This window comes from Sphaeramia orbicularis, chromosome 1 (assembly GCF_902148855.1).
Source record: "Sphaeramia orbicularis chromosome 1, fSphaOr1.1, whole genome shotgun sequence".
NCBI classification, from domain to species: Eukaryota; Metazoa; Chordata; class Actinopteri; order Kurtiformes; family Apogonidae; genus Sphaeramia; species Sphaeramia orbicularis.
Window position 1 is genome coordinate 46,427,236 of NC_043957.1, and position 12,500 is coordinate 46,439,735.

At 33.3% G+C, this 12,500-nt stretch overlaps 1 protein-coding gene across 1 annotated transcript in view; it reads left to right on the forward strand.

Annotated features, from left to right (window-relative positions):
- Positions 1 to 2,031: 2,031 nt before the first annotated feature.
- arhgef38 (Rho guanine nucleotide exchange factor (GEF) 38) overlaps positions 2,032 to 12,500 on the forward strand; it is a 39,651-nt gene continuing 29,182 nt past the window's right edge. The window contains exon 1 of the mRNA XM_030133509.1: positions 2,032 to 2,336. Within this exon, the coding sequence (XP_029989369.1) occupies positions 2,120 to 2,336 (217 nt within the window). The 5' untranslated portion in view covers positions 2,032 to 2,119. The remainder of the gene's footprint in view (positions 2,337 to 12,500) is intronic.

Consider the following 12,500-nt stretch of genomic DNA (forward strand, 5'->3'; position numbering starts at 1 on the left):
TACAATGAAGATATTAACAGTCAAGGATGTCAAAATAAATTTAGTTCAATTCCATCTAAAGTGGGTCAGACCACTAAAATACTGTCATAATAAAGTATAAATAACGAAAACCACATATTTTTCTCTTTGTTTTAGTGTAAAAAAAGTAAAATTGCACAAAAATGTTAACATTTACAGACTAGCCTTTTACAAAAAATGTGAAAAACCTGAACAAATATGAACAACCTGAAATGTCTTAAGAGATTTAAGAGTAATTTTACCAATATTCTGCCTGTTATTAAATGTTTTGTGAATTTGTAGATCCACTGTGATCTGTACATTGTAATGAACATGTAAAAATGAGAAGCTGAGGCCAAATAATGGCACAAATTGTTAAAATTGGACTTTTTTTTTTTTCTTAATAAATTTCATTTTGGTCATGGTTCATGTTTTTCCATATTTTTTGAAAAGATAGCTTGTAGATGTAGAAATTTTGATAATATAATCTTACTTTTTTCACTCTAAAACAGAGATATTAGACATTATACAATTTTTGGAATTGATATTATTTATGTATTATTATGTTATTATTTTAATGATCCGGCCCACTTCAGGTCATATTGGGCTTTATGTGGCCCCTGAACTAACATGAGTTTGACACCCCTGCTCTAGGCATTAAAAAAACAATGCGATTGATGGTCTTCCAGCAGAATTCTACAAAGAATTCTGGACTATTCTGGCACCTACTTTCTACAAAATGATATTAGAAATAAAGGAGAAAAACGAAATACCCACAAATATGAACGTAGCTAACATTACTGTATTATTAAAACCAGGAAAAGACCCCACATTCCCATCCAGTTACTGCCCAATCTCACTAATCAATGTAGATCTAAAAATAATTAGTAAAGCTCTGGCCAGAAGAATAGAGAAAATAACTCCTTTAATAATCCATCCAGATCAAACAGGTTTTATTAAAGGTAGGTACTCTTCAACTAATATGCGCAGATTAATTAACCTCATAGATTATTCTAACATACACAATCTGGAAACCATAATTATTTCTCTAGATGCAGAAAAAGCATTCGACCGGGTGAACTGGAAATTTCTATTTACAACATTAAAAAAGTTTGGATTTGGACCATCTTTCATTGACTGGATTAGTATATTGTATAAGAACCCTCATGCATGCGTGAGGACCAATGATCAAACTTCTCCAAGCTTCAGTCTGCACAGAGGCACCAGACAGGGCTGCCCACTCTCCCCCTCACTTTTTGCCATCTTTATTGAACCTTTAGCAGCGATTGACATTTTTTATGAACCTATTTTTCATGGAGTTGCAAAATATCCATTCAGCTGGACACCATGCATTTAATTTTTGAAGCAAAGCAATGTGTTTACTGATATACTGTGTGAAAACTATAACATAAAAACATTTTTAATGCAGCTAATCTGATGTTTTCTCACCTTTTAACATACACTAATACAGGTCATTACTCACTTCATGGAGATAATATGCAAAAAAGAAACCATTTTGTTAAAAAAAACAAAAACAAACAAAAAACAAAAAACTTTTAATTACAGTCTTATAACAATAACAAGCACTTGATTTACACTCAAACATGTTACCACAGATCAGGTTTACCAGGAACATAAAGTTACAGTAATGGTATGAATTTTAGTGTATGGGATGATGGATAAGTGTCCACTGTGTTGGCTGATATGGAACTAAAACAACAAAACTAATGAATATACAAGTGAACAGATGTAGAATAACTGTCCACTGTAGTGACCAGTATGCATGAAAGGGTTAATAAAGAAGAACATGTTACAATATAAATTTGTGACTGAACTTACTGAGCAGCCATTGTTCTTTTGTACAACTTTCGAGGAAGAGAAGGTGTATCTCATGACTTTTTTTCCGGGATGGATGGTCCAAAGGGAGTAGACAGACATAGCAGAGCAGAGAGGCGTGGCTACATAGTTCTGTCATGACAGGTAAATGTGGGAGGAGCTACCTGTGCAGAGCTGGCAGTCAGTGCACAGTGAGCAGTGCACCTGTTGCACCTCCCAGGCTCTATCCCTCTCCCTTTCTCCACTTTTCTCCTTGACTGGACTGAGAGCGTAGGGGAGCTTCACCATGGATCCCAAGGAGGCCGGCGGGAGCGAGAAGGAGAAAGAAAAAGAGAAGGACAAAGTGATCAAAAGGAGGAACCGGCCTGTGTTTCTGCGCTACCTGGAGAGAAGAAAGACAGACACTATTGTAGCTGATGATACTACCAAAGGTGATATCAACCTGGGGACGCTGGTGAGGAGGAGTCAGTCGGACAAGACAGAGTACAGCGCAAAACTTAAAGGTATCAGCTAATGACCTCCCCGGGGGTCAAAACTATGGCAATAATCTATACACAAGTCTGAAAACTCTTTAGAAAACTAGTCAGGATAGTTATTTAATAGCACGGATGGAGTGTTAGAGCAGCATATACGCCTCAAGGGTAGAAATTCAATGAACGCACACGCTTACAGTCATACACACAACACTGCTGTACTGCTGCTGTATAGCTCTGGATACTGGGCACCTGTTGTGTTACTATGTGTTGAGCAGGAGATACTCCCACAGGGACGAAGCCACATATGCAAACTGTGCTCAAAACTCAGGCCCAGAGGAGTGGCTATAGAAGTGTTCCAGACCGGCTTGTAAACAAGACCTTGACAGCAGTGATGTGTAAAGAAAGGTGGACAGTTAATTTAGCTGGATTATTATGAAGATTTAGAGGTTTTTTGTTTTTTTTTTTAATTTGAAAAAATGTCTGGCTTTTAACTGAGAATCTGTAGTTTATAGCCTGCTAAGAAATCAGAGAGGATGGATTGTAACAAACAAAACAAACTAAATCTAATCCATGGTTGCCTCATCACTGCTGCTGACACGGCTTTCTCAATGACATGCACATGACCATATTGAAGAAAAACCAGACTCACCTGTCCTTAGAGAGCACTCACTGACTGGGAATGCTGTAATACAGGCAACATGACTGACATCATTTGGTCAGAAGTGGGTTACTACTAAAGATTAGTTCAACTATGTGGACTTCCCTGTAATTCGTGTTTCTTTATTTCCTTTTCTTTTAACATCACATGCCAACAGGACTATCGACGCCGTTAAAAATAGGAAAGAATAATCTACTTCTCACTTGTTGTAGCGCCGATAAGATTACACACAGAAACACACTTGCCTTATCAGCAGTTGCTTTGTTTACTTGAAATAGAGACACTCTCCACTCCTTTGCACTTTCTGTTTTCTTCAACAACCTGCATAATGGCAGACAGAGTTGTCAAAAAAAACAACACATAGGGGTGTTTTCAGTAAACTAATCACCCACCCTGTTTGACTTCAGCCTCACACCTGACCAGCACTATTACATATTTACAGGGGTATTACCAATGCAAATATTGACATAGCGATGACTTCACTGAAAGAGGAAACATGTGAGCAGTTGCTTGACTGCGAGTTCTCATCTGCTCGACAGACAGGTTGGACAAGTCACACAACCATGGTAACGTGAGATTAATATGTCTAATTACACTGGCCAACAACAAATTTATTGTTAAAGTTTTTTGAGTTGATTGAGGATCATTTTGGTGTGCTGAATCCAAAAATCACATTAATTTTGCTCAATCAGGTCAACTTTCTGAACTATGCTACATATTGGCTTTTTAACATTTTTGCTTACATTTATGGGCATTTTCACATCATATGATACAGAATTCTTTCATATTTCTTGCAATAAACGAGTTCTGAAGATTTTACTTTTGCCAATTTATGATTAATGTTTTTTTTTAATATTACAGGTGAATGAAATGGCTTTGACTAGACGATCTTGCAAAAATAAGCCTGACGTATTCTGCTACAGTTTGTAACACTTAATAAATACATCCTGTTAGAAAATGATTTTTTTTTCTCTTAAAACCTATTTTGGGTGAGAACTATATAAAAAAATCAACTGATAAAGACACAAAAATGTAATCAATTTTGTGAGAAGATCAAATTTTTCAAAATCAAATTAGCAAAAAAAACCTGACCTGATTGAGAAAAACAGATGTCATTTTTGGATTTAGCGGTGCAAAATGGTCCTAATTCAGTTGAAAAAACCTAGACAACTTGCAAAAAACATTTTTTTGTAACCCAGTGTTATATACATTATATAGCCTAAATGTCTAAAATTAAGATTTATTTGCAACATAGCATAGCGAACTATTACATGATCAAAAACAAATTAATTTTAGCAAAAAAATGTCTCTGTTTTGAATATCTGGGGTCACCAGAAATTTGTGATGTTAAAATGGGGTCAATAAACGAGTTCTGAAGATTTTACTTTTGCCAATTTATGATTAATGGTTTTTTTAATATTACAGGTGAATGAAATGGCTTCGACTAGAAGGTCTTGCAAAAATAAGCCAATTTACAGGAATTAAAGTTTGTAACACTTCATAAATACATCCTGTTAGAAAATGATTTTTTTTCCTCTTAAAACCTATTTTGGGTGAGAACTATATAAAAAAAATCAACTGATAAAGTCACAAAAATTTAATCAATTTTGTGAGAAGATCAAATTTTTCAAAATCAAATTAGCAAAAAAAACCTGACCTGATTGAGAAAAACAGATGTCATTTTTGGATTTGGTGCAAAATGGTCCTAATTCAGTTGAAAAAACCTAGACAACTTGCAAAAAACATTTTTTTCTAATCCAGTGTTATTTACAGTAGGGTCAGAACACAGTAATGTCCCGTCAGAGAGCAAACTTTAATTGACTGCCGTTCCAACATTTATTTCAATATAAAGTAGCTCCTTGTTTTGGATAATCCCATATGGTCCAGCTAAAGCAAAAATTTTTATTATTTTTTTTAAACTTTATTCATAGAACTTTTCAATACAGCTGCAACCGATTAATCGACTCAAAGTGATCCAAAAAAAATCATTCAACTCCAATTTTCCTGAATCAAAGCTTTGTTTCCTTCATTTCTCTGCTGTTAACCCTTTCATGCACAAATTATGAGAACCTTAATCAACATTTATTTCCTGAGTGTTTTTATTCCTCTTTAGGCATGAAAAAAACAATGTGACTGAAAATTTTCTTATGAACCTATTTTCCATGGAGTTTAAAAAAATGTCAGCTTGACACCATACGTTTAATTTTGGAAGCAAAGAAACATGGATTTACTGATATATCATGTGAAAACTATGAAATAAAAACCTTTTTAATGCTGCTAATCTGCTGTTTTCTCACATTTTAACATATTCTAATACTAGTCATTACTCACTTCATGGAAATAATATGCAAAAAAAACCTAAAAACTTTTTGTAAAAAAAAAAAAAAACAGTTAATTGCAGTTTAGTTACAATAACAAGCAATTGATTTTTATTTATTTATTTATTTATTTATTTATTTTAGTTTATTTTGAATATGCAACAACACAAAGTAATCTTACTTAGTTCTTAGAGAAAAAAAAAACAGGTAGTAAGAGGTCATGGAAGAAAACAAAAAACCAAAACTTATACATGACTTCATTTGCACATTCTAAAAGGAGTGGAGGAAGTATAATTTATTTAATCCCACCCCTTCAACACTCAAACATGTTAGTGCAGATCAGGTTTATATAGAACAGCAAAGTTACACTAATAGTCTGAATGTCAGTATATGGGATGATGTATAAGTGTGCACTGTGTTGACTGATATGGAACTAAAACAATAAAATCCATGAATATATAAGAGAACAGCTGGAGAAGAACTGTCCACTGCAGTGACGAGTATGCATGAAACGGTTAAACATTGGTTCCACTGTTGTGTTTCACACGGACGCTTATTGCAACGCACAAAGATGCTTCAATTCAGGAAAACTGCAATAGAATATTTCCCTTCAATCAATTCGAGTCGATTAATCGAATCGTGAATTTTTGCATTCGCTTCAAACACCTAATCAATTAATGGGTTGCAGCTCTACTTTTCAACATTTATAGAACGTTTCATTTAACAAGTATAATATTTATAATTTCAAGTAATGTATTCACGATACAGAGACGGACACCGGACATGATAAACAAACAGAAGCCAAGAAAAAGGAAAATAAAAAAGGCAATACAAACAAGACACGCATAAAGACAGTCAAGACAGTGCATTCTGGTTCTGTTAAAGGAAGAAAGAAAGTAAATAAATAAACAAAACAGGTCAATAACAATATAAACACCTAAAATGTATTTAAAGTTCCAGGTCAGGCAACATATTCACGCAGTGTAAAAGAGGCTCCCATATTTAGTAAAATTTATTGATGGAGTTATTTAGGGTGCACCTAATTTTTTTGAACTTTATTTTAAGCGTGATGTCTCTGATCCATTGATCATGTGTTGGAGATGATGAGCAAGGTTATTATCGTTAACGAAAACTAATGAAATGACAAAAACTAGAATTGTAAAAACATTTTCGTTAACTGAAATAAATAAAAACTATAATTAAAAGAAGAAAAAAAAACGATAACTAACCCAAACTGTATTGTGTGCTTACAAAACTAACTAAATGTATAAAAATTACGGATAAAATTCCCTTTGTTTTCGTCTTTGTCGATGTTGGATTGATACGAAAGCGATTTATTTCACTCTAGCGATTTTAGCTAGCGGCACCATACGACACTTCACGGTCTGTCACTTCTCGTCGCTTGTCATTTAGAGTCGTCTTCTGGTCCCCATTCTACCTGGAAACATGGAGACTAAAGTTAGGAGAAAGCAGCAGAGTCCTGTCTGGGATTTATTTGAATGGTGAAGAAGATAAAAGATACAACAAAACTAAACTAAAACTAAGCATTTAGAAAAAAAATAAAACAATAAAAACTAGCAAACCTGCTCTAAAAACGAATTAAAACTAACTGAATTAGAGAAAAAAAAGTCAAAACTAAATAAAACTAAACTATAATGAAAAATCCAAAACTATTATAACCTTGGTGATGAGTCCTTCCATTTGAAGAAAATAATCAAAAATGAATTTTAAAGTAAAAATGTAGGTCATTTAGCAACACTAATTTGTCAAATTGCCTCTAAAATGTTCCGTCAGACCAATTTCGAATACTGTGTTTTGACCCAGTAATTAAATATCAGTTACAATAATGATTCATCAGCTCAAAACTCATTTGAAGGAAAAGTAATATATGTAGGAAAAGTAATAACATCATATAATAATAATAATAATAATAATAATAATGATAATAATAATAATTATAATAATAATAATAATTAAAACCGCAAGCAGTGTTAAGGCCCACCCGCGCGACCGCCTCCCCACGCAAGCACCAAGGCCACCGACAGCGAGAGGACACCGTATCTTGAGCTCGATCTGACATTCAGCGAGATAAGCACAGTTTTAAACTTCTGAAAATGAATGCTTCATCACAAGCTCGTCACAGCCACGCCCAAAATTTGATCAAAAATGTAGGGGATAACTTTTGATCACACATGTGTTTAGGTGATTTTCACCCAGTTTGGTCCAAATTGGATGTAAACCCTAGGAGGAGATGATGAAAGTATGAGGGGTGGGATTTTATGGGTCCAAACTTCCATCCAATATGGCCGACTTCCTGTTGGGTTTAGGGCAGGGCCATAATGTAATTTTTTACTTGTCCTACCATGGGCTATGTCTGGACCAAGTGTCATGTTTGTATGATGAAAACATTTTTGGGAGGGCTCCCATCCGCGTAATGTATTTTGATTTTTTTAGGGGGCGCCACTGAGTCATTTTGCGAAATTTTTTCTTGGCAACTTCAAATAAAAAATTTTTTCGACGGACTTGAATTTTTGGTCAAATAAAATTGACTTTTCATTAATGTTCAGGGGGTCAAATTTGCGTTCAAAGAGGTGAGAGAATAATAATAATAACGGAACCATGTGATTTTAATAGGCCCTCGCCGACATGTATGTCTGGGCTCGGGCCTAATAATAATAATAATAATAATAATAATAATAATAATAATAATAATAATAATAATAATAATAATATGTCACATTTATTTCCCAGTTTGAATGAAGAAAAAAACGTTTGTTCATATTCACCATTCTCAATCCAAAATGGTCAGCATTCTCAGTGTTAAAATCCTATTGTGCACTTTTACCATGTGGCAACGTCTAACGTGTCATTTTTCTTGATGGTGATACATGATACACCATGTCTTGTATTCTGTTCTGGGGCCTTGTGTTGGATCCCTTTCAATGGGATGAAGAGTGAAAAGCCCTGTATCCACTTTCATGGGAACTCCTGCGCCGGAACCATGCGACTAAATATAAAGACAAGCGAAAGGAAAAGTCAGCTCAGTGTGACTGTATTGTGTCTACAAGTAGAAATAGGTTATGTTATTTCAACAGATTTGTAATGTAGACATTGGACTCAGCAAACATGTAGTTGCGTAAGAGAATTACCATAAAATCTGAATTTAAAAAAGAAATCCAAATGTACCTCATGTGATGTCTCATTTAGTGGATTTTTCTCACGGGTGGAGGTTTTCAGAGATTCCAGGGTTTTTCTTTTCACAGTGAAAACCCACATAGGCACGTGACATGATACTGTTGAAATGTGAATGTGATACGTTTGCATATTTCTACTGTCAAAACAGCACTGACATTGTAACTCATCACAGCTGCTGATTCTGCAAGATGTTTTAAAGAAAGTGTAGAAATTACGGTGGCCCAGAGGTGCAACAGGCCAAAAAATTATCCACTAGATGAAAAAAATTATCTACTAGATGAAAAAAAATTATCTACTACAAGAAATAAAGAGAACAGCCTAAAAAAATTATCCACTAGATGAAAAAAATTATCTACTACAAGAAATAAAGAGAACAGCCTAAAAAAAATTATCCACTAGATGAAAAAAATTATCTACTACAAGAAAAAGAAAAAAAAAAGAGAACAGCCCAAAAAAATTATCCACTATAAGAAAAAAAAGGGGAGAACAGCCTAAAAAAAATTATCCACTAGATTTAAAAAATTATCTACTACAAGAAAAAAACGAGAACAGCCTAAAAAAATTATCCACTAGACAAAAAAATTATCTACTGCAAGAAAAAAAGAGAACAGCCCAAAAAAATTATCCACTATAAGAAAAAAAAGAGAACAGCCTAAAAAAATTATCCACTAGATGAAAAAAAAAAAAAAATCCCCTATAAGAAAAAAAAGAGACCAGCCAAAAAAATTATCCACTAAAAGAAAAAAAAAGAGAACAGGCGAAAAAATTATCTACTAGCCCAAAAAATTATTCACTATAAGAAAAAACAAAAAAAGAACAGTTGAAAAAAATTATCTACTATGAGAAAAAAAAAAAAAGAGAGCAGCCCAAAAAAATATCCACTATAAGAAAAAAAAACCCATCATCCACCTTTTCAATTACGGGGGCGCTGTTTACCCGAAAGGTGTCTTGCTTTAAAATTAAGACCACCACAAAAAATAAAAGGATAGGCTGAAAAATTTTAAGGCTTTCGGCTAATGTGGCTAATGCTAAGAAAGTACCCCACCGGAAGTGGAGGTCGTGCGCTAAAAAATAAAGTTATTTTAAAATATAGATATTTACATTAATATAGTTTGCAAAGCAGTTAAATGATTAAATACGGTTCCAGTGTCTGCTCAAGGTTAGGCATGGGCGTTAAATGGTTAAGGTTAGGGTTAGGGTATGGTTGGGGTTAGTTTTCAGTGGTAAATGGCCCTTGTGTGCACTGTGTGAAGGTTTGTTGCTAAGCTAATGCTAATGCTTTTTTTTTCCTATAGTGGATATTTTTTTGGGCTGCTCTCTTTTTTTTCTCATAGTAGATAATTTTTTTCACCTGTTCTTTTTTTTTTTTCTTATACTGAATAATTTTTTGGGCAGGTAGATAATTTTTTTCGCCTGTTCTCTTTTTTTTTCCTTTTAGTGGATAATTTTTTTGGCTGGTCTCTTTTTTTTCTTATAGGGGATTTTTTTTTACATCTAGTGGATAATTTTTTTTTAGGCTGTTCTCTTTTTTTTCTTACAGTGGATAATTTTTTTGGGCTGTTCTCTTTTTTTTTCTTGTAGTAGATAATTTTTTTCGTTTAGTGGATAATTTTTTGGCCTGTTGAACCTCTGGGCCACCGTAAGAAATAGAGAAGACGCCAAAAGAGATATTAACATATTATCAGGCGTTAGGAAATTAATAACTGCTGAAGGGAGGCTCATGACTGTGTAGCAAAGAAGGAAGTACTCAGATACTTAACCCATAAAGACCCAAACATCCACCATCTACACAAGAAATTTACTAGAATTGAAGAAAATTTTACTCTACTCAGATAACATTTGGTCCCTCTCTAAAAACAATAAAGGTTATTCTTTGGGTTGAGCTCTCCAAACTCAATTTAGAGCCAAATTTATTCAATATAGAGCAAAATTTATTCTTTTTGAGGAAAATACTTTTGACTGTGAAAAAAAATGCTCAGTAATTTTCCATGTGTACCAAAATTATCTTCTGATGTAAACTGTTGAATCCCTGATGATCCATTAATACATGTAAATAATTGGTGTAAAATGCAGTTTGTCATCTTTTCATGGACATCAGATATGATCCATTTGGACGTTCAGAGGCTCCGTAGTTACCGTGGAAACACCGTCATCTTCTACAACATTGATTCACCAGTAAAACCCATGGAGTTGGTTTAACCCTTTCATGCACAAATTATGAGAACCTTAATCAAAAATTTTTCCTGAGAGTTTTTATTCCTCTTTAGGCATGAAAAAAACAATGCGATTGAAAAATTTCGTCTGAAAAATAAATAATAAAATAAAATAAAACAAAATAAAATAAAAATAATAATTTAAAAAAATTCAAAAATACATAAAAAATAATAATGAAAAAAAAAAATCTTATGAACTTATTTTTCATTAAGTTGCAAAAATGTCCACTCAGCTGGACACCACATGTTTAATTTTTGACGCACAGAAACAAGAATTTAGTGATAAATTGTGTGAAAACTATGGGGAGGGCTTGTGATTCTGGGCGTTTTTTTTTCCTGAGTGTTTTTATTCCTCTTTAGGCATGAAAAAAACAATACGACTGAAAATTTTCTTCTGAAAAATAAATTTAAAAAAAAAAAAAAAAAAAAAAAAAAATAATAATAATAATAATAATAATAATAATAATTACAAAAAAAATCTTATGAGCGTATTTTTCATGAAGTTGCAAAAATGTCCACCCAGCTGGACACCACACGTTTAACTTTTGATGCACAGAAACATGTATTTACTGATAAACTGTGTGAAAACTATGGGGAGGGCTTGTGATTCTGGGGGTTTATGCTCAGGAGAGATCTACATAATGTTACCAATTCATGCCAGAAAAGATATGTAGTGTCTTAAAACTTTAATAAAGATATGTGTAAAAAAAAAAAAAAAAAAAAAAAGAACAACAAAATCCATGAATATACAAGAGAACAGCTGTAGAATAGCTGTCCACTGGAGTGACCACTATACATGAAAGGGTTAAAATGAAATGCATAGAAAAGGCTATAGCAGCTGGACTGTACAAAGGGGGACCAATACCTCCCATATATATTATGAATGATGTAGTTTTTTTTTTTTTGTTTCTTTACATTTCCAGAGAGGTGATGACTTGATAATGGTGATAAAATGCTCTTGTAGCTTCAAAATTTCAAGATAGAAAGAAAAAATGGAAGGTATAATATGTGCCCAGTGTTACAGAAGGTGATCATATTTCTGCCAGGACAGTCCGGACAGTGTTTGCATTGATGTGAAAGTACAGCAAAAACACTGGAGCCATTCTACCCAGATTAAGCAAAGACCTCCACCGTTCCCTGTGTCTCTATTCATTCCCAGAGAACAAGAAAACACTGGCTGCATTATTGTTTTCATTACAGCATCCTCTTTTACACTGCTGTATGTATTTTTATTTATATTTTTATTTATATTTTTTCTAGGTTCAGTAATAATGTGATTTTTGTGTGTGTGTGTGTTTTGACTTTAATTACTAAATTAAACTTATCGTGCACTCTTACAAATTACTTACTCTTACTCTTTTTACACCGCTTACCTTCTATTTCTTATTATGTTTTACTGTTAACCCTTAAAGACCTAAAACTATTTTTGTGGGAACTTCCAAATGAATTTTTCCTCTATATTCAACCTTTATTATGTAATGCATCACTATGTATTATAACACTGGGTGACAAAAAAATGTTTTTTGCAAGTTGTCTAGGTTTTTTCAACTGAATTAGGACCATTTTGCACCGCTAAATCCAAAAATGACATCTGTTTTTCTCAATCAGGCCAGGTTTTTTTTGCTAATTTGATTTTGAAAAATTTGACCTTCTCACAAAATTGATTACATTTTTGTGACTTTATCAGTTGATTTTTTACATAGCTCTCACCCAAAATAGGTTTTAAAAGAAAAAAAATAATTTTCTAACAGGATGTATTTATTATTTATTATGCATTCACAGCAGATGTAGCAGAATACGTCAGGCT